The sequence below is a fragment of the Bombus huntii genome, chromosome 2 (assembly GCF_024542735.1).
Source record: "Bombus huntii isolate Logan2020A chromosome 2, iyBomHunt1.1, whole genome shotgun sequence".
NCBI lineage: Eukaryota > Metazoa > Arthropoda > Insecta > Hymenoptera > Apidae > Bombus > Bombus huntii.
Genome location: NC_066239.1, coordinates 8,743,939 through 8,767,918, shown reverse-complemented (window position 1 = coordinate 8,767,918; position 23,980 = coordinate 8,743,939). Strand labels below are relative to the sequence as shown.

At 39.5% G+C, this 23,980-nt stretch overlaps 1 protein-coding gene across 1 annotated transcript in view; it reads left to right on the top strand.

The window, feature by feature from the left end:
* Positions 1–414: 414 nt before the first annotated feature.
* The window catches only part of LOC126875370 (protein groucho-like), a 77,364-nt gene continuing 53,798 nt past the window's right edge, over positions 415–23,980 (top strand). The window contains exon 1 of the mRNA XM_050638249.1: positions 415–2,172. Within this exon, the coding sequence (XP_050494206.1) occupies positions 2,107–2,172 (66 nt within the window). The 5' untranslated portion in view covers positions 415–2,106. The remainder of the gene's footprint in view (positions 2,173–23,980) is intronic.

The window sequence follows — 23,980 nt, the reverse complement described above, 5'->3', positions numbered from 1 at the left end:
TACGCAGCGCGATGTGGAAGCAAAATTATTGCAGCAAGACATCGATACAGAGAAACGGTCGACAAGAAAAAAAATGCACCCCTTGTCCTCAAGCACGCTGCGCAACGATTAGCTCGAATTACAGTTGCTAAAGCATGTCGCTGGGTGCACGTTGCCTGGCCACGGTATCATTAGCGGGCTCCGGTAATTTCTTCTTCCATTTGCTCTGGCGTACGCGAAATTTTCGTGACGAACATGGCTCGCGTGTCACCGCTCGTTAAAACTACTCGCTCGTCTCGTCTTCTATCCGAGAAGTCTCTTTCTCCCTCTTTTCCCCTCTTGTAGCCTTGTTCTTCTTTCTCCCGTTAAATAACGATAAGATTAAGCGTCACCGGGCCGAGTGCAGGAAGGGTAAAGTGATAATAATTGTTTGCAGGGAGTTGAGGCGGAAAGGTCGTCGATGGTTACCACCCTATCCAAAGGGGATGAACGTCGAGGCTTGTAACAGGGCGTGCACGCGTGTACACGTATACACGCCGACTGTAGAACACACACTGTCGAGTTGGAGTCACTGGGACGAAAAGAGGCTGTAGCGGAGTAGAGAAGGCATCGACGTGGTCGAGGGTTAGGGAGAGAGGAAGGCGGGGTGTACGACAAGTAAGAGGTCGAGGATGAAACGGACTGGCGGCGGTGAGATAGCGAGGACGAAAATGAGAGAAACTAAACGAGCGTGACGAGGATGACGGATGAGCCGAGAGCAGGCTAAACTCCAATCTGAGAGGTTCGTGGCTACAAACGGGACGAATGTAAACTAACCGAAAAGCGCGGGTCCACGGTAGAAGGTTTTGCCGATTGTACCGGAACGATGCGGTAGAAGAATAAGCAGAGAGATTCGAGGAACGAAAATAACTTTATTTGTAGCATGAAATAAGTTTTGCATATCTGGTTCCTTGTTGTTTAATGTTCGTTTTCGGTTTGAAGTTGGGATGAGACGAACGAGAAAGCCGATGGTAATTGTAGTTTGTTTAAATTCCTTTTCGATACGATTTGAAGCTAGGCGGAGAAACTTCATGCGCGTCGAAACACAAGGATAATCGTTTGAAAATAATTCTGGATGCTTGCAGGTAATTTAATTTAATAAATGCATGGGGAAGGAATCGCGGTAGCGACATTCGTTATGAAGCGATCAAATTTGCATGTAATAAAGAGGAAGGTTAACATAGGTTTTCCGGCGCGCGTTAGCAATGTTCAGCGTGTCTGGAGTAATAATTTAATACGCGCTCGGCGTAATGCAGCTACAAACTCACCGCAAGATCTACCGCGTGCAAATCTCGTTTTTGTGTAAGTAAAAATGCAAAGCGGATCGCGACGAACGGATTCCCTGTCTAGCTGAAACGTAGTATACGAAGAGCCCGTCTATGCCGCGCGCGCAACCGACCGGACCAGACGGAAAAGAGACGAACGAGCTAAGAGGCCGATTGTCGGAGGTGCAAGAGTGAGAAAGAGAGGGAACGACTGTGCGGTTGGATGGGAACGAGTGAGACGGAAAAGACGAGCAAAGGGGAGACCACGTGGTGTCGCGGTAAGCAGTGGGAGGGCGTAGCGGACGACGGTGCGGGAGAAGGAGAGGGAAGAGCTTCCCCTCGACTCTGCGGTTGATTAGTTGATACCCGTCCGTCGTCGAGGGTAGATCGTTCGGAGTTACGTCTTACATGTGTGTGCCGTCGGGTATTCGTATTGTGTAACTCTAACGTGATTCGATACTATCGTAAGTATTATTTCCTATTCTAAACATACACGCGTAGCGTATGTTGGCTTTCTTCGCGGTGTATATTCATTGTGAAACGAGTATCAAGTGAGTAGTGGCTGCCACGAGAAAACGACTCGAAGAAGAAAGTGACAGTGCTTAGTGTGTGCTCTAGCTTCGACTATTCTTTTCTTGTCTTGTGTCTTCTCCCGTTATTTCGTTTTTTATTGCTGACCAGTGAATAATAGTGTATACTGGCTATGACCTGGGATACCGCCGGATATACCTGAGGATAACGGAGACATATCCATTACTCCTGGCAGGACTTCGTCGTGACGGGAGGAAGCAACATAACCTCTTCGAGGGCCTCTGACGATAAGATGTACCCTAGTGCCAGTATAAACGCTGCGGCAGCTGTGGCTGTGGCAGCTGCGGCACGGCACCCGGTAAGTGCTTTTATTTCTCTTTCTCACTTGTCGATCTTTCTTTTCTTTTTTTTTCTTTGCCTCCTTCTCTTCTTACGTACTTATGCGTTCGATAGGAATGACTGACACGACAATCGCGATAAAAATAAAACAGCAAAGAATTTTGAAGTATTGAGACATCTTGTATTGAGCTCACGAGGCGAAGCGTTTGGATTTTCGCGTTTAGTCGCGTCGAACCGTATGATTCGATCCGACGCTACAGACAGACACGATCAACTTTCGACGTGCTCGTGCAAATTCTTATAAAGTTGTGTGTTCTTACGTTCTAGGAAATGAGCTCGGAATTATTGATATGTATATGTAATGAGCGTGTAACTGTCGTTTACGCGGTAGTTAATTATCGTATTTACAATTTCTGTGAGACAATTGCACAAAGACCGTTTGCATATTGAACGATAGATTTTTCTGCGAGTCGTCAACGCAGTTGTTCCTTCTTTTCGCTCTGATCGTTTATCGCACGTTCTAAGTTTCTATTTATCGGGAAATTATACGCGAAATGATGAGGTTGATTAACTTGAACCGGTGACCTCGCTACATCTTGCTATCAATAGATAGTGATTAAAGCACAAAGCAACCGTGAAAACATTCAGATCCGTGGTCAGATACGATTAACCATAGTCGGTTTCCCCCAACATTATCGTGTATATACTTATACACCGTGGACGCATTGTTGTCGTAGCAGAAGTGCACCTACAACCAAACCGGTGAAATTAAATTTAACCTTCCTCATTACAACAAGATAGCAATTTGCATGTCGTAAAGAATAAGGTTACGAAAATTGCATCTGGTAGTAATCAGTCATCGAATGACTGTATGCTCTTTTCTTTCTACCTGAAACTTCTTGAATAATCATTTTGTTTAATTTTTTGTCGTGTAAAAAGAAATACATAATGATGTATATTTTAATATTTTAGATTAGATTCTCTTTTTTTACACTAATAATTTTTATAATTTTATGACCATTATGCGCAATATAGTTATTAAACAAATATATCTGACAAATATACTACGTGAATTACTGGTGAATCACTTGACCTGAATGACAAATTATGGAACGTATTAACCAAGTACTTTACAAATATTGAGTATCAATGTCTTATAACAAATGACGAATTGAAATTCACAGGATGTCTTACTCATATAGAGCAAATCAAAATTTTGAGAACTTTAATATAACGGCGTAATTTAATTTATGCAGGCTCTTTTAATTTCGTAGTTCAATAAATTATAAATTCTTTCTCTACCATAATACTTATATCTGATACCTAATACTTTTAACGTACACATCAAATATATTCTTTATAATTCTTATTAACAAAGGTAGAACATTATTTTACAAAAAATACTGCTAAGCTAGCTTAGCTTACGCCATTATGATTTTCAGTTAACAAATATGTATACAGTATACAAGTGGTGCGACTATTCATATTTGAAAAAAATGTCAAATAAAAATTAGACAAAGTTTAGTTCGGAGTATCCATCTCGTAATGGCTTCCTCTCGATACGTTGCGCCCCCATATTCCTATATACATACACGTACATACAACGTTGTCTCCACACTTCTCGCAATTCATCGTCTCGTTTCGCCACGGATATCGAGTATGCATCGTGTATCCTCACGTTCGAAAATCCTTTCAATTGTGCGAGCGTACTTTCGATAAGTATCGTTCGTTGCAGCACCGGTCGGAGCGGAGCCTCTACCCATGCTAATTCGAGATACCGATATATCGACCGGTATATGGGTGCCAGGTCCATAGACTCTTTCTGCCGTCAGATGAATTCGTAGCTCATGGTCTATGGCTCCATAGCCTCCCCTCCCCTCTACTCGCCTTTTCCCCTTCGTGCACCGGCGTTACTCAAACGGAATAAAAAAGGTAGACCTGAAAAGTACTGTCAGAACGTTTTTTCATTTTTTTGGGGGGCAGGTCGTCGGAACGGTTGCGACGGCAAGCGAGTCGCGCGCGCGCGCGCGTATACTCGCTCTGCCAGACGAACTCTTTCGGATCGTTAGTCGAATGAATCCGGTCCCGTATTTATTTTCTCTCGATAGTTTACCCACGTTCTGCACCCATCACCCTCTCCACTCTCTACACGCGCTTCCCTTCCGTCACTACCTCCATCACTCTCTTTCTGCAAAGTACACACACGCGGCAGGAACTCTGACTCGCGCGCGAGACGAAGTTTGCTCATGCGTCTGTGCGCTAAATACCTATGCACTCCTCTTGTGTATAAATACGCGTCCGATGGAATTGACGCGAATCTAATTTTTTCCCTTCGTTTAGTTTTTTGGACCTCTCGCTTGGACCCTGAATTCACTATATGTAGCATAGTATATCTACTATATGTAGTATATCTACTAGGTAGTATGATTGTCAGGATTGTACGTGTCTTGTGGAAGCGCCTTATGCCTCGTGCAAAAGTTATATGTGAACTGGTATATTGCTTACAATTTTCCACTAAAATTATGAGAAATTATGTTCGTAACAATTATAACAATTCTCTTCTTCTTTAGTAATAATTGTCATATTAGTGAACGTCGATTTGTAGTTGTAGATTATATCAGGCATACTTTTTAAAAAAAACGAAAAAGATTTCGTTCTGAAAGTAGCTCGAGTTCCTTATCTCCCGAAATATATCTCAAATTACATGTTTCGACAGTCGAACCGTGTAACTCAACTCCTTGCTGATTTTACGACAGCGCTTATACGATAATATGTATCGCATCAGCTGGTTGGAATTTTGTTTCGTTAACAGACTTTTGTTATTCTCGTCGCAAAATAAACCAAGTGGCTTAGTTCATTGAGTGAAAATGCATTGAATGGAAGACAGATATTGCGGCATTCTTAGAATTATACCTCTCATGATAAGGTCACGACCTCTGGTCAGTTTACGCGGCACTACTGTATATTGTTTCCATCTAGTTCGTTTGTTCACAAGGCTTGGTATATCTTGCGTGTTTGCGTTGCACAGCATTGGCGTGCTATATACAGACGGATAGACGGACGGTGGCGCAGAAACGGTCGAAAAACGAACGAACGAATGACTGAACTGGGCGAGCACAGTGAGGAAAAGAGATTGTGAACGAGCGTTGGGGTCGCCGACGGAATAATATTTGGCCGGCGTGCAAATTTCCATTTGGCCGTAAACAGGCCGCGAGCCGAGGCGGAAAAGCTCGTCGGGAATACGACGAAAATAAATGCGTGTATCGTGACCGCCGCCGGCCAATATCCGCAATTACATTATGTTTGCTATAGCGCGGTACCGGTAGGTCGATGTATCGACGATTACCGACCGAGTAAACGGCGGGAATCGAAGGAAGAAAAAAAAAGAAAGGAGAGGGAAGGAAATAAATCTTGGATAAGAGGAGACGCTTCTGTCGCGTGGAATTATTTGAAAGTGCTGGAACATTTCCAATACGGTATATCGGAAGTGGAGCAGATTTGCTGCTCGTTTTAAAAGCTTGCTTTAGGTGATCCATTTTTATTCGATGTTCTATTGCACAATTGCTTTTTTATTGTCTCAATCGTATCGTAAGATATGCGTGTTATCGAACACGCTTCTTTTCGCCGTGTAACCGATTAATGATTCATAACGCGTTCGATGTGAAAGTGCGTTTAGTTGAAACTATAGACTCTATAAAATTGTATATGATTAATATAATTCCGGGCTTTGTCGTTGAAAAGAAAGCTGTCAGGTATAAGAAACAGAATTTTATAGCATAGCCATTGTTCTAGAGAACGGCATACACTACAGTATACGATACATGTAACGGTATGTCTAATGTAGAAATTCTTGATCCCTACGAAAAGGTTAGTGAAGAGCTTATGTGATGGAATGATTCATCTGTAAATGTAGCGCGAATGATGCTCGAAGATCGAATGAAAAGAATCGAGTGTTTCTCTTATGATATAGATTGAGAAACGATTCTAAGAACATACGTAATATGCATACTGGACATTTAGATGCAGAGTGACGTATGGTATAGGTTTTGTGCATGAATAAATCTTTAGGAAGCTGGTGTAGGTGATAGGAAAGAGAGAGAATCATCGCAGAATCATTAAAGTGTTGTGAGGTAGCGTGGTAGTGCAAACGTGGCTGCACAGACTTGGTTTCACGTTTGTATGAAGGTGCACTGTTGTAAAAAACACGTCTGCGAAAGAAAGACACTTTTCAGACAACCCAATATATGTATACCTAATTGAACGTATAAATGCATATATTTATATACTTATCAATTTAAAACTATTCAGCTCATTTTCCATCTTATCTATATCTATCCACTGATATTCACTCGCACGTGTAATATTACATAGTCGATTATACGATACTACGCACATATCTTCATAATTATATGAACTGCAATTTTCTCCACCATTCTAAATATCTACCACCCTCGAAATATGCAACTAATTTTACATTTCAAACTAACCTTTTCCGATTCGAGTTTCTATTTCTCGAACAGAGATCATCCCCTACATCTATACCTAGATGTCTTTTCACTGAAAAGTGAGTCTTGCGAACAGCATTCGCACCAGGACGAATCGCGTTTGCTCAAAAAATATTATTCGAAACTGTGAAGGATCAATAAAAGTAGGAGTACCTGCCGTAACGAGCCGGTCAAACAATCGAGGCTGACAATGCTAAGCAAACATAGTCGATCGCAACTCAGGTAACCAGCTTTTTCTATTTTTCTTTTTTCTTTTCTCTTTTCATCTGCTTCTTTCTCACCCCAAGATCCAAGAACACGGCATCTGTGTTTACATTGCAGGCACTTGCCAACAACCAACTGTCCCCTTTGTAAATTATAACCTCACCCGAGCAAGGGTTCGAATTTTACGATTATACGATGTTAATAGGATTACCAGATTAAAGTGTAAAAAGCTAAGATACGGCTGTTCGAAGTGACAGCGAACCGACAGTGGCGGGACGCGTCTTTAGAGAGGCGCAACGAGGCAGCATGTTCTCAAGCTAGATTTTTATAAGCATTTCTCGTATCGATTACGGAAACCTGTAAACGGCGCGTATTACGGCGATAAAACAGGAATAACCAACTCTCATCGACTTACCGATAGTACGGTTAAAGGCAGAATCGTTTACGATCGGATAAAAGGAAATGCGACTATGTGGGAACAGGTTCTATAATAGTGTAATGCTAATACAGGATGATACGAAAGTAAATTACAATCTTTACTTTTTTATGACGAAGGTAATGAGAGGAATTTGTGAAAAGGTTTTTATCGGAACGCATGTTTGTTTTGTTGAGAAATATTCCAACGTTGGGATAAATCTTGCTATACGCAATTGCCAAGAATTCCTCACAATACCGGCGAATTTGCCGTCATGTATTTCTGTATCGGAATATTTCATTCGAATTTAGTTCGATTTAAAGATATCGGAGCGTTCGATTTTTCATGAAGTATCTAACGAATTTTACTTCGGTCTGTTAGTTTGAAGGTAAGCTATTCACGCCTATATAAGCCATTGTAATATAATACTCCATCGTATATACAGGGTGGTTGGTAACTGGTGGTACAAGCGGAAAGGGAGTGATTGTACGCGAAAAAAGAAGTCGAAAATATAGAATACAAATTTTTCGTTTGAGGCTTCTCGATGGAAAAATTAAAAAAAAAATTTTAAAAAAATTGTTATTTTATATTTTCAACTTCTTTTTCGCGTAGAATCACCCCCTTTTCGCTTGTACCACCAGTTACCAACCACCCTGTATATTTCTCAGATACAACCAGAATTTACTAAAAATCCAAATCCCCTCCTGCTTAACAGCCCTTTAACACATTTCGTATTACGTAAGATGAACATCTTCGAGCAAAATACAATTACTGTATTCCACGTTATATTCCATTGCAACATATCCACTGAGATCCTGCGTAATCTCACCTTGATCGATCGGTGAATTTAGCAAAAGATCGAAATTGCATCCACGTGCATATCCTCGGCCGAGCACCGCTATTCTCCACTTCCAGCTACCATCCAATAAAAAGTAAAAAACCGGAAAGAGAAAAAAAGAATCGTGTAAATCGAAACGGAGGAGAGTACATTTAAACTCGAATCGAATTAAATCCCGAGCGATAATGGAACCGGCAGACTTTCTTGTAATTATTATATGACGATATACGCGGGAACAATTGGTCGCGTCGCGTAATTGTCGTCTGGCGTGTGGAAACGAAGAAAAGAGGGAGCACGCGGGGAATGTAAAAGCGGAACAGGGCTGGGAAGAGTGACGTGAAAAAAAAAAAAAAAAAAAGAAAGGGAGAGAAGCGGCGTGTATGTGGGAGAGATATATTCAGGCAGGATCAGGGCGAAATTGAAATCGAGACGAGCGGAACGACGAGATGGCGACGAGATATGGGGATGAGACGCGGGTGGGGCAGAGAGGAGCGAACGAAGGGATTCGAAGTACGATTGCACGAAATTCGCGGTTCGCACGCTTCCGAGCTTCCGCAGAGACCGCAATATGCATTGGTAATTACACGGGATGAATTACACCGCGGAATGAGCGAAGCGTGTTACGTGTAATTGGCGCGCATTATAAATCTCGCGACGTGCAAATAGCTCCGCACACCTCCGTTCCGCGTGGATCGTGGACCATGATATCGTTGTCACGGTCGTTCTTTTCCGTAGGACATTCGTTTGCTCTCGATTTTTGCTGGAAATCCTTTCGCGATAATTTATCGTCACGCTTTATATTGGACGTGGACGTTGAAAGTGGCAATAGGGAAATTTAGAGCCAGTCACACAGGCGTGTTTAATGTTTTTAATATGATTCGTGCTCGTTGCAACGAAGCTCGATAAGAGAAACGTTTCTTTCGATGAATCATTCGATTAGATCGTATGTAATGCATGGAATGTCTGAATTATTCGGATAGTTCGTTTAAATTGTGGCTAAAAGCATATCTTGCTTTATGTAAAATTAAATGTCAATCAACTATATGTTCTTTCGTTTCGTGTATTCTGCGTTTGAAATAGCGTTGTTGGAATTAATTCGCTATTCTTCTTCGAAATTTGAGTTATCTTCCCTTATGGGGTTAAATCCCACCATTCCATTGTGAATGCTGCATGCCATTGTTAATTGTTTTTGACGAGAGCTTTATTAATGAATGTGCTGTTCTTCGTTGGTTTTCTACATTTATTTTTAGTCACCCGTTAAAATGAAAAATAGATACACGTATCTGTGAAACATTCATACAGTAACTATGTATATAACGCTAGAAGTACAGTTTGATATTGTTACTGTAAATGGCTTGGTTAGAGGCGGAACGCTAACTAAATTGGAATACAAATGCTGCTTCCTTTTTAGTGGTGTAGTAAAATGGAAATAAATAATCTGTGGACGTGCTAATACCTTTTTGGAAATACACGACTCCATGTAAATACTTTCTTAATTCTTCAAAATCAGCCATGTAAATTTCACTATTGATACTGTTCATGAACCTTTGTTCATACATTGTTTTTTTCCTATTTGACGTATTATCTTCGGAACATCTTTCTTATATTCTTTCGTGTATTTTACATTGTCATAATTCGAGCAATTGCATAATTGAAAATATAACTAAAAAGCTAACTAATAACTAAACTAATAACTAAAAAAAAAACAGAACGTAATTGAAGACTCGATTCGTTCTCTAAATATTATATAAGTATCTTATTTTAAGTATTTTGTACATTCATATACGCGTTAAAATTTTCCATAAATACATAAGCGTCAAGTATATGAAATTATTTACATTCCACAGCTTTTATTCCATAACGTATCAAATAAATTCTGTTCGAAGAAATTTAATTTTCTATTACATGAAAAATCTCTATCCTATGCTATATTCTATTCCACACCGTAAGAAATTCTATAGCACGATACCACCGCAGTCTTAAAATTCTTGGAAAATTTACAACCGTACAATCATCCCACAGCCTTTCGCCGAAAAGTCTCAACGGATGATTCGCGTAATTTCCGTTCCGCGATCAGTCCGATCTTTCTTATCCGGGGTTCTCAATGTTTAAACGACGCCAAACAAGCTTGCCGCGTTTGGAGGCGCTAAAAGCCTTTCGTGAATTACTAATTTGCATGGAACGTAAACGACCGAACGGAATCTCGCGTCGTTAGTCAACGGGCGTCATTGCAAGTTTATTGCGGTCGTAAAAGCAAAAAGTAAGAGGGAGACAGGGGGAATAAGAACGAGGTAGAAACTGCTCTCTTGGCGTGGTTGGACACCGCCCTGCCTCTTTCTCGAAGCCCAAGAGTTACACCTTTCTTCTGGCTCTCGCATCGTGACTCATTTGAGCGGCCTGGTACTTGACCGAGTTGACACAGGCGGTGTTATTGGCACTCTGGAGGGCCGCCAGGGTTGTTTACGTACAAGCTGTACAAATATTATTTCCGGACAAACTGGCTCGCCGATCATTACGAAACTCCAGGCGGAAAGTTTTAACAGCGAACAACCCCTCCCACGTTCCTGCCGACGGCTTTCCACCGCCTTTCGTTCTCTTCTCCAGACGATACTTTAAACTTCTAGACGGGATCGATCGTTAAGGATCGAGCCCCGGTGTTTCCGGACCGACTACTCCAAAACGCTGTGGCTCTCGAGAATTTCGAACCGCCGGTAACGTTTGCGGTCTGGCAATCGACGAGACGAACGTTTCTCTTTTATTTTTCGGTCCTTCGGTCGTCGTTTAATCCCGCGAAACTCTGTCGGGATAAAGTCGGACAGCTGGTTTTTGGATGTCAGAGGATTCTCGAGAAGGATGAGGGAAGCGGCTGTCGCGTGTTACAGCTTGGATTGGTCGTGTTCTAGCGTGAATTGGATGTATCGGTGTGAAATATAAAGCGATGAAGTTGGCGTAAAATTGTTTCGACCGATAAAAATTGATTTTCATGCGATGATATAGCGGAGATGTGAAATAATTTGGAGGATTATGTAATTTTGATTTTCTTTTTTCTTTTGGTTTTTTTTTTTTTTTTTTTTTTTTTTTTTTTGTAGCGTCGAAACATTGGTATTAAAATATTAACTTCTTAATACACGTATGTTTTCCTTGATATTTCACGTTCTCTTTGGAAATGATTATTGAAAGCGTGATACGTTTATGGATATATAAATATGATTACTTTTAATACTTAGATAAACGTTCGAGTACAAATGGGTTAATACATTGCAAACAGATATGAAAGTATGGAAGACTTTAATTACAAAGAGTAAACTGAACGTGACGCATCTTTCTCTGTATAAAATAATTTTCGATGCGTTGGATGGTGAAGTTTAAATTGAACGGTTAAAGTAAATAAAAGATACCCGTTATGTTACTAAAACAACTAGACGGTCACCTATCTAAACAATGTTATCGCTTGGAAAGGAATTCTTGAATTATTCTAAATAATTAGTACAAATATTATTGTAGTAAATAAGATAAATATTTTGTCCTTGACACTTAGTTAAAAATGATACTCTTATGTTATCAAGGTACTCACGTTCTGTGTCATTATTTGACTGTTCGAGATAACAAATTACGCGAATTAAGAATACGCGAAAGCTGTAGGTACAAACAACTAAAGCAAACAACTTTCATCGCTAGTAAATTTCATTTCAAAACTTCAAACCTATTATACTCTAGATAGACTGATAATTATAAATAGAATGATCGAAATTATCTTTCTTGGCGATTAATTTTTAATTCTTCGTAGGCAATACGAGTTTATTTAGATTCAGGGCGGTATTTTTTATTGTTCTAAGCTTCCAAGAATTTCCAAAACATTCTGTAATATTTGTTTATGTCTTTATTATATTGTACAATCGTTTGTTAAGTCGAACGGTGGACACTTTTTTTCTAATAAAAAAGAACGTGTTTGGAGGAAAAAAATTAAAGGAAGAGTTTCGTTTGCATCTACTTACTCTAAGTTTAAAATTAATCTCATAATCTATGGGTATAATCTATTCACATACTTCCTTCTTTTTATTTCAATCCCTTCATATGTAACAAGATTATTAACATTCATTTCCAATACAAAATTGAGTGCATGATATAATTTTGGCAAATTATGCAGAAAATGCAAAAGAAATAATTATTCTCTGAAATTCATTTCCAATTCACCCTTATATAATATTACACCGTTAAAACGTTAATATCTAAATTGTTAAGCATTTTTTAGAAAATATCGTCACGGCAAATGGCAGAAAAGCGCATAACAAATATAATATTTAAAAATTTTCTAGTTAACTTGTCGCTTTTATTTCATACAACTACGATCAGTCAAATTTTATATAATTCGTTTTACACAGATAACTGGAGAGGAATGATTTCGGTTGAAATATCACGGGAATCTGTGTGTCGTTCCCGCGGATATTGTCCGGAATAAATCAGATTCCGTTTGGAATGTCTTTGTCGATGCGCGACGTGCGTCGTAAACGCGAACGAATATCATTCGAAGAGCGTAGAAAGCGCGATATCTAGGTACAGGTTTGTCTAAAAATTTCGAGAAATGATGACGCGGGTCCTCTTTGGTGAAATTCGGCCGCGGGAAATATTCTCGACGAGGATTCCAAAGGTGCATTTCGCTCGGATATCGTCGAACACAGTGACTCTGAACGCTCGAAGCGAAAACTCGAGACCGGGAGAGCAATTGCGCGCTTATCACGCGATATCTCGACACGAATTCGTTCCTCTGCAAATAACGCGACGTGCACGTGTAATACAAGACTCGTGTATGATCGTCGTTGACGTATCCGCGAATATCTCGAGTGGCTCTTTTCGTAACTCGCCTCTAAATTGCTTTGCGATCGTAGGAATATCGAATACGATATGAGAATTATCGTGTTGCCTCACTGTACCTTGTAGTCTTTTATTTATAGCCTGTTTTTAAATGGGGTATCGAAATCTTTTTCTGTATCTTTATCGCAGCAAAGAGAGAAATACAGGGAGGAGAAAATCGTTGCTCGAAAGTTGTTCCGATCGTAAAAACTTTTTGGAAGTTTCGCTGATTGTCGACGTGTAGTCTTCCATCTAGATATCGTTTGTGTGTTCTTTGTAAAACATAGCATGTATCTTATATATTTCTTCATTGTATCGAACAACAGAGTATAAACAATGTTGTTGCTATTAATGTTATTTTACGTCTAAAAAGAAATATTTAAATGCCACGTCGAAAGAAAGAAAAATGCAAAAGACCTGTTACTATTATAGTAGAATAATTTTTAAATTCTGGCAAGGGAATAACGATACGTATCGTACAATCGCAAAATCAAGTAATACGGTAATTTCGATAGCATCGGATTTATTGCAGACGTATCTACGGAATTATAAAATCGTTGTCCTGTAAAAGCCTAGGAAAATGTGACTTCGCGTGTTTTTCCTCTTTGTAGCCTTCATTGTAAATTACATTCAATTTTAGAATTTTAGCAGTTAAACGCGATACCTAACCAAGTAATTTATGATCATATCGAGTATCTATATCTTTTTCATTTAAATATTCGGAACTTTATAAATAATTCATAAGTTGTGAACATCAACGGAATTGTTGTATTTAACATTTTCATGCTTGAGGTTCTACATGCAACATTGTATGTTAACAAATTATTAATTAAACACACTAAACGATAAATAAATGTATTTGTTTTGGATAAAATTGGTCTTAAATTATGCTACCCAAAAATAAATCAACGTCGAGCAAATGTTTGTCCGGATTTACCGCTTATTTTTTCTCTCTAATTAAATTCGTTAATGAGTATAATTAAATTTATTTGCGCCGAGTGGATTGCGACGAGCTGGTCGGAACTCAAAAATTCATTGTTAATCGGTGGTTGCGGTACGCATTCACATGAACAGGTCCACCGAGAAATCGTGCAGCGTACAAATCCCTTGGTTGTAATTGTTGCAAAATATACAAACAGTCTGCGCTAACCCAGAACAGCTGCATTATCAAACCAATTCCGCACGTAGCACGGAATCCCTGCAAAAAGGCACAACCTTTCACCTCTCCGTTACGCAATAGGAATTTAATCGATTAAGGGGATATTCTACCGTGAACGAGCTAGTTTCAATTTGTTTTTGAAAATTCTTTTTCCGTGTGTGTATCGCTATTTGAAGTATCGAAAAAGCATTGTATCCTACTACCACTGTTCCATTTTTTCTAATACAAAATTTGTCACACGGTAGGAAATTTATACGATTTATGTAATTACCAGAATAACATTCGAACAATTAAGATTAGAAATTATTTGGTTGTCCGAAAAGTTTCTTTCGTTTTATAAGGAAATAATAAACGCACAATGTTTTCTGTTTTATATTAGCTTATTGAATTATGCACGAACATAATAATAGGAATAGAACGAAATGAATCACACCTAATTCAATAATGAGACGAAAGAAACTTTTTGGACAATCTAATAGAAGTGGAAAAATTTCGTAAGACACAGCGATGTGGTGTGAAACGGAATATACTTTTGAATAAATTTTATCCATTTTTTTATACATCGATATATTTAAAACTGCGTTCGTATCATCTCTTTTAAGTGTAACTTTGTAGTTTGGGCTGCAGATACCTGTATACAGCATTATACATGAAAAATATAAAAATCAAAAAATTTAACGTTCAACGTTCGATCAATTGATATTTCATCGAAGTTAAAAGTTTCTGCCGGAAGCAAGACAGATGCGTATTTTTTTACATCAATTAAGCGTATCATCGAGGGAGCCGTTCGACACAATTGTCGGCCGCAGCTTTACAAACGTAGCGTAGAATCGGAAAATAACGTAACCGAGTGACGGCAAATTACGCCACGGCGCATAATCTTCGGTCAGTCATTAGTTTATTGCGGTGCACGTTCGCCGAGGTTACCAATGATGACTTTTTATCGACGTGATTGTGATGATGATTAAATCTATTCCCCTCGACGATCTGCTGACCTCTGACCGGTTCATTGAAGTAATCATGAAAGAAATGTTTTCACGAGTTGGAAAAAATGATGCAACATCCACGCGTTTCATCTCTGCCACGAGTAATTTATAACACGTTGCACGTTACGTAGGGTCATCGATAACCGTAAATTATCGATGGAAGTGATATTTTTATTAGATAAACAAGAATATTATTAACTTTTTCTTCTTAATCTAAGAGAAGTTCGTAGCGCAGCGAAGTAACAGAAATTTGTATATATGTAGTATACGTGTGTATATGTGTATGTATGTAGTATATCTGTGTATATGTGTATATATATTTAGATGAAGCTTTTGGAAGGTCAGTTGTATTCCATCTAGGAACCAAATTCTTTTCTAATGTACGAGAAAGATTGCCTTTATTAATTATCGGTAACGGCAGTGTACTTGTGGGATGGTTTTATAAAGAAAATAAAGTTTTATTGAGAACAGATATATTTATAGTTCAGTTTAATTAATCGTGTTTTATATTATATTACATTGTACTTTAATAAATTGTAAACAAACAGAACGATAAATGTATAAATTTTTTAATAAAACTAGTCTTCAGTGTTATCATTATATTCTCTTCACAAAAATATGAGATCAACTGTACACGTTTTTGTCACGAATGGCTGATTAGACAAGAGTATTCCTACAATAATAAAACAATTGAATCCCGAAATAAAACATAAAATATAGTCAAAATATATTATTTTACGCGATGAGTCGTATGGAACACTGCTCCCTTCAAATTACAGCAAATTTATAGTCTACAACGATTGTGTTATAAAAGTACCATTCTGCTATTCGCATCACTTCTGTGAGGAACATTTAGAAACTGTAAAAGCTTCTTTACATTCTTCTGCACAAGTTTGGTGAAAGATGTTTTGGGACTTTTGAACATGTCTGCCAGGTCGGTCTGTGCCAGAAAATGGTGAAGTAACCGCATTGTTGGCGCGATAATACGGACTAATTTGTAAGGGGCAGCGAAACGTTGGAATCAAGAGGACCATTGTCAGCGGAGTCCTTGGTGGAACATGTCGAACAAAGCTCCCTCCTCGTAGAGTCCTTAAGATCGCCTCATTGTTCATAGACCGTGAGTCCTCTTCCACGCTCCATGGAGCAGCCGTTTAGTTAGAAATTGCCGATATTATGCGCTCGACACTTCTTCCTTTGCCAGGTAACGGCGGCTACGAGAGCGAAAAAAGGGAGGAGGGGAAAAAAAAAAGAGAAATCTCGCATTGTTTGCCAGCCACTGTGTCAAATATTTGTCGACGCTGGGAATCTCTAGAATAATCTCGATGGACGATCCCCGCTGGACTTACTTTTCACGTTGCCGGTTAACGAGCACTCTTGCTTTAAAATTGGGCGTTCCTGATAATTTTCGATTATCCTATCTACAGCGACTGTTGAAGCGCGCCCGTACGACGCATTACTTGAAGGGTACTCTCTTTTAGAACATCGATTTTTTAGCGTTTAATCGATAGTTTATATAAGGCGCTCACTAATTGAGAAATTGGTAGAAAACTCACGTAAGATACGTTGAGTGTTCGTTCTTAGGAAGATAAAATAAGAGTATATGTATTTATATACATTTTTACTTGAACACGATATCGATGATTATCGAACGATACGCGTACGTTCAGTGCATCGATGTATTTGTTATTTTATCTTGTTTTAAAGTGTAGTGTCTACATTCGGTGTTTTTAACCAGTTAGCTGTTGCGACCTCTTTGAAAACTTTGAAGAGTGTGTACGTAAAATGCGTGGCAAAAGGTAAGCGACGTCGAGTATACTCGTCAAACACAGAGTATGCGTGACTGTTATAATATAGAATTAAGTTGTAATGAAATGACTGTTTTATTTTCTAATTTTATTATTGACAGGGTTCGTCATAACACCAAATATTGCCATTTCTTCATGACGAGTATACTCGTCAGAAACAGTCAACTGAACTTAATTCGTATAACGATACAGCTTGGAGAAGTGGTCTTTTTAAATAAATGCATTCGTTTAATTGGAGTTTCGAAGAAGATCATCGTAGCAAAGCAGGTTAAAATCACACGATGAGTACCGTTTTATAAAATTTTCCTGACAGAGGAGCGAATCATTGCAAATTGATTCGAAGAAATAATTTCATGTGATAACTTCTTCATTCTATCAACTTATTTGCTAATACACCTCGAACATAACTATTGCGGATATAATCGCGCTTGTCACAATTCCAGAGAAATGTGAATTATTAAATTATACGCGATATCGTAAATGACAAAAACACGTATGTTGCGAAAGTACGTAGCTTGCCCGACAAAGTAATATTTTCCTATCTCTTTTCATGCGACATAGTATTTTGCTACTTTTTTCTGTCGTGATATGAAATTTTAAAACGTCAAACATTGCCTATAAATATATCTTTCATATCCGTGGAAACTTTTAGCATAGAAATAAAAATATTCTCAGCCGAATATATCACATTCTTTTCTCTTAGCAAAAAGGAGCAGAGTTATACGTTGTAACTTCGTGTTATTCGTATGTATTATGTTTCAAAGATTTTGTTTTCACTCTCATCCCCTGTCATGCAATCTTCTTATATTTTCTGGTTAACAGTGCATAATGCATTGTTCCACAATTATCGCTGTTCACACTCGTCCTCCCATTTATCATTGGCGTAGCCCACGCCAGCCTGTTCGTGATGTCCAGTGTTTATTTTAGACCACTGTTACACATGTTAGAAGAAAAGTAACTTACCCTTTAAATTTCCCTTTCTTTTTACTTCGAATGAAATCCTCTATCTTTCGGATTCCATAAATTAATTTCCAGTACAAATTTTTGTACTTTACTACGACGTGCGAATATGTGTAAATTACGATAATCCAGTAGCAATATTACTGAGATTTTCATTAAATAACAAATTGGAATTTCGTAGTACCTGTATAATTTTTGTTATTTAAACTTGTATAATCCAATGGAATACTCGACATGTGTCTCATCCTCGTCAACGAAACTATACTAATCAAACGTATTAAAACTAGTCGTATTACTTCCATACTTGCATGTCCCAATTAAGCCGTATTACTAAAAAAAATACACGCCATAAATTCAAGTCACAAAGAGCCCCCTTTAGCGCAATTATAATTCACATCAATAACCTGATCGCTCGATCATTATCTCTTTATGGTACAGAACCTATACTTTGTCAAACAAAAAAAAAAAAAAAAAAAAAAAAAAAAGAAGAAGAAGAAAAAGAGGAGAAAGAATAGCCGTTCTCACGATAAAAATACAAAAGATAAAAAAGAAAGAACTGGCAGCTCTTCGCGTGTTGAAATAACTTCGAAGTGTTCGCTTCCCGACTCTCGTTGGTCGTTCATCATCGAACGAGAATCAGTGCCCCGATTTCGTTCGTGGTATAATTAAGGAAGAAACTGGAAGTTTTAAGCAAGCCGATGAGTAGGTGAGAACAACAGGGTTGTGCCATGAATAGCGGCGTTCCCCGGCGAATTTCCTGCGCCGGCCGGTGTGGATTATTGCTAGGGGACGGAATCGACTACGAAATTGAAGGGCTCCGGGCAATTTAGGACGGCCCGCCCTAAAACTGCCGTCAATTTCCGCGTTAATGGCCGAATTCGGGAAATGGTACTTGGACCCTCGTCACCATTAAAATGCCTTGGGTACGAGTTTCATGCTTTGGCACTCGTAGACGGTCTCTAGTAGGAAGGCCGGAAAGGAGCCGAGTCGATTTCACGGCAAAGAGAACCCTGTCGGAGTATTTCCTCGACGCGTATCGATTACTTATTTCGAACGTCGAGTCCTGATTACAAATTAAAATCGTGCCTGGCATTTAATGGAGGACCAGCGACACCGCGCGCGGGGACGTGTTCCAACTTTTAAGAGACGAGAAACGCTTAGTAGCGAGCGCGCCATTTGTTGTCGTCATTATTATAATAGTATTTATGCCATCGTTTCTTTCTTCCTTTTTTTTGCTCGATCGTACACGTCCCTGCTCTTATATGCACGTACGTATAAAGAAAAAGAAGAAAAAAGGATGGCATGCGTAAAAAAATGGACGCGAATCGATGATCGCGTTTCACGCGTCATCGAATCCTTTTTCTTAATGCAATCTCGTACTCTGGCGCGCGTTGATTCGCGGTTTTATGGTCTCGCCGGGCTAAACGAGCGCAATCGAAGCCAACGAGCACACTCGAGCCTCTGTGTGCAATCACCAGTATCAGGGGGTGGAGGAACATTTCCACCGGGTCGCGAAAAAAATTCGATCGCGCCTCCATGATATATGTACATACGTATACGCGGTGGTTCGTGCCGCAAGTACGCGGCCGCTTATACATACACATAGAAAAATGGAAAAAGATATGTACCGATCTATATGTATATGTATATGTATGTATACATCATGCACGTAAAGATACATGTATACGCGTCTATATGTATATGCGCCACATGTACATACATCTAGACGCATATACATGTATGCGCCTTGTACATATAGATACACAACATGTATGCATCATATACATGTAGACACAAACAGGTAAACCACAGGTAGATATGTAGATAGTATATTCTACCAATAGACGGGACAGCTCCAGTCACGGTGACTACATCCACAGGCGCATGCGCGGTTGTATAGCGGCGAATACGCGAGAGCGCGGAAACGTACGCACGCACGCACGCGCGATGCCCTGTGTACATTGTTCGCAATAATGAGGAGTTTGCACAGACCGGGATCCCGACGTTCTTCAAACAAGGAGAGCAAGGACAAACAGCCCTATATGGACGGATGGACAAACACACTCAGCCACGAATCACACACCGCGCCAGCAGGCCCGGCGACATGCGTATTGCGTGCTTATGTACGAGGCAACTAAGCCTGTGAGCCGCGTCGTGTACATGTGCGCTCACCCGCTCACGGAACGCTCACGAACGAAGCCTCTTCACCGCTCCCACCACGGAAACTATCGACCATCACCCTCGCTCAACAAGCACCATAAGCGATATGGTGGCTAATATTTGCCGGGCTAAGCACACAAATACAATACAGTACTGTTTACCTACTGCCAGTGGTGCTCAGCCGTTTTGATCGACGCTGCTGATACCGGCAGGTCCCGTTTGTAATTGCGGCTCTCTCCGTTTCACGCACGATCGTCGTTCTCTGTCTCGTTCCATCGCGGACGTGTGTAATGTTGCACCATGCTGATGGTACGTCGCGCCGCGTCGCGTCGCTCCGAAATGGGAAGCGCGCGTTTCATTATGAATCGATCGAACCCCCTGCCATATGGGCTGGTGCGACCGGTTTGTCACGTTTTCGTGCCAATCTTGATTTTGCGAGGATGGAAGTTACATCGAGCGTTAGTTTTCCTTTTTTTTTTTTCTTCCTTTAGTTTTTTCTTTTTATTCTTTTATTTGATACTGCTGGTTGGAAAAGGTTCGAAGAATATGTTATGATTGATTTTAAGCGAGAGGTTTGCAGCAATTGGAGTTTGTTGAAGTTGATCGTATGCACTCGTTTGATCGAGGTTTAAGGGAGCGTAATTATGTTTATTACGTTATGTGTATTAATTCTATAATATTCATAAATTATTAAACGATTGTACAACGTTAAACGAAGTACTCGCGATTTGTATTGACCATTTTTCCAAAGTATAAAGCCAAAAAACGTACTTTTCTTATCGACACGGCCATGCAAAGGACGTACTCGAGATAAGCGATAGGCGATCAAGATCGATTTACGGTGTTTGTAGAACAAGTTTCATCGCAATATCGATTTCCCGATAAAATGTTTTCCGGGTATGATTTTCGAAGCTTCGATATTGCTGTGATATTTTCGATGACTCGGTAAATTTAATACGTGCTGATAATGTTGATCACGGTTTATCGATAACGTTAATTTTATATTGAATCTAAAGCTAGGACTTGTGATTTCTATCTATTTATGGACTATCGACTGATCTTTTAAAAATGTATTTCATTATGATCCAAATAAAAATGAAACCTTTTTTATATCCTACTTTAAAGTTAGATAAAATGAGGATTTTAATTTTAAGAAAAATATTCGTTTGTCCTTCTAAGTTACTAGTAAAAAGTCTATTCTGTATCGCTTATTACGATCTTTATCAAATTTACACTTTGAAATTCCTAACAATATTACGAATTCACTATCTCGACTTACCATTTATCGTACCTTACACAATCCATTTCAATACAATTTCAAATTAAACGCGATTGCTTATCCCGCCTTCTATTTTTCCACCAGTATCACTTACAAAGTAATCAAATTACATTCTACGCGGCGCTCTCGTTGCTCCCTGTATCACAAACAATCCACGAATTCGAAAACAATTGCCGCGCTCACAATACTTCTGCGCCATTCACCGGCACAAAGAAACGTGTATTAGCAACGGTAGCGCGAGAACCGATTCTCTCAACGCCTTTCCAGGCGTTTTTTCTATCGACCCAACGTAACGCGAGCCGAGCGCAGCCGGTCGTTTCGTTTCGGAGAAACATTTCTGCGAATCGGACGATTTTACGCGAACACGGTTCGTCGGGTAAATTTCTTTTTTGCCGAAACGACCGCAGGCAGCTCACTATCGAAAACGAGCTACTCGCATTCACCGCTTCCTTTTGAACAGCAAAATTCTCTCAGGAGCCGCGGGCCCGCCAGCATCCTGGCGTGACGGTTAGGTCAGCTGGTCGGTGGTTTGCGAACTATCTCAATTTGCCTAAGCCGCAACCGCGGCGACCACGAGAACCGCAACTTCCCTCATCCGTGGCCACCTTTGCCCCTCTTTCTCCGCAATTTCAGCTGTTCTCTATCCCACCCGCAACGATCCTCTTTCCCCGTCCGCCTTTTGCTGCTCTGTCTCCCCGAATATATTCTCTCTCTCGCTCTCACTCTCACTCTCTCTCTCTCTCTCTCTCTCTTTCTCGTGGCTCTAACATCTCGAGAATTTAGCAACTACATACCTAGTCTACATCGGCGTAACCTCTGACCACAGACCCTCGCGTCGAGAGAGCGACACTATCGTGTACTTTGCTACTAGTAGTAAGCTCGAGCGATTTTAATGATGGGGGGGAGGGTAATGTTAGGTTTATTTGAGACAGGATATTTTAGTCCGGTTAAGTAGCTTGCCTTGTAACTCGTCAATTTCGATTATGAACAATCTTTAAACGATCTACACGTGCATGTACCGTGTACTTACATCTACCTTGATAGCTTGACGATTATAGTTTTCTACGATGATGTAACTCCTATTCGCCGAAAGGAAAGTTTGTTAACACTAATAATTGTTTCTTACGACTAATGTCAATGTATTCTCAATTGTATATAATTATAATTCAGGGTACGTATATTTTCTGGAAGTTATTTTGTCGTTTATTTTATTTTCAATGTAATAGCTTCTCGCTGACTCAGACGTTCCTACCGGTGGCATTCTTCGAATCATCTTTCGGTTTTTTGATATCTTCGCTTATTGTACCTGAAGTACACCGTATTTCTTTATTCTTTCGTTATTATATCGAAGACCATTCGTAACAGAGATAGAAAGTCCGCTGTCTCGTAATACGCAAGCTTCATTATTCTGTACGGAATTTATGGTTGAATTCTAAGATGTCGAAGCTTAGGTGACTCGAAATAACTAACTTTACTATACTCCGACCCGAGTAAGATCTACGGCGAGAGAAACAGGAGGAGCATGAAAATGAGAATACCAGAAATTCCGCCAGCGAGATTACGAATAACCGCGACTCTGCCACGAGAAAGGAAAGTCCTGATCTCTGTTCTCTCGTTCTTCGCGACTCGATGCAAGACAAGAGATTGAATTCTTTCGCGATTGCTCGCTGTATCGAGCGTAACATCTTGCGGTTTTCTCGCAGCTCGATGGGTAATTTCGGAGTACGATGGGGAAAGGATTAACGCGTGTCGTAATGAGGCGTATGGTGTAAAAGTATTATTTTAGATTGGATTGCCTTATGTGAAACGATGAGTAGCGTGAGTCGGACGAGTTATGTCCGATGCTCGATCGAGGTTAAGGGGGTGCCCTGAATTAGAATGTTCTAAAGTAGCGTCTTTTTGTGATTTCTTTCAGAAGGGAAAGAAAGAAATGAAGTTATTGAATTGTGAGGTATGGTTTTATATATATTTAACGAATGCAAAAAAATTTTTTTTAAAGTGAAAAAAGAAAATTATAACAAATTTCTAAGCCTATTTCATGGGCTGCAGTTTTCAATCGGTGTGAAAGATCCACCTCGTAATTCTTGACCGAAACAAAAAACCAAAAAAGGATTAAATTATATATTTTTCTTCTCGATGAACTAGAAAAGTTCGTCAAAAAATTTATTCAAATAATTGTTATAGCACGGACGGATTCAACGATGCGTTATCGAGCGTGTGTTTTTCCTTTTCAGCAGATTTTTAGTTATATCGTATGCGAGACTGTTAATTTATGTGTTTACGATTTTTTAATCAGAGCCTCCCATTTAGATTTTTTGAATTTCGTTGTTCTTATCGTTGTTTATGGTAACGTCGTTGAAGTCATAATTTGTTAAGATGATTAACGTAACTGGAAAAATATCGTTTCTTCGCATCCGCATCTCGAAAGAAACGTATAGTTTTATTAAGTGTAACTGTCAATTACATTTTGTAGGTGCACTGTCAAGATTAATGTTATTGTAGCATTCGCTTTCTTATCGAACTAGAGATATAACAACCATCTTTTTTATCGTGTAACTGTAGAAGTATGTTGATGTCAAACTTTGTAAATTCATTGTATTCTATGTACAGAGTAATAACACACTAACTATTGCGGCGGAGATACAATTTTTTAACATCCGTACTT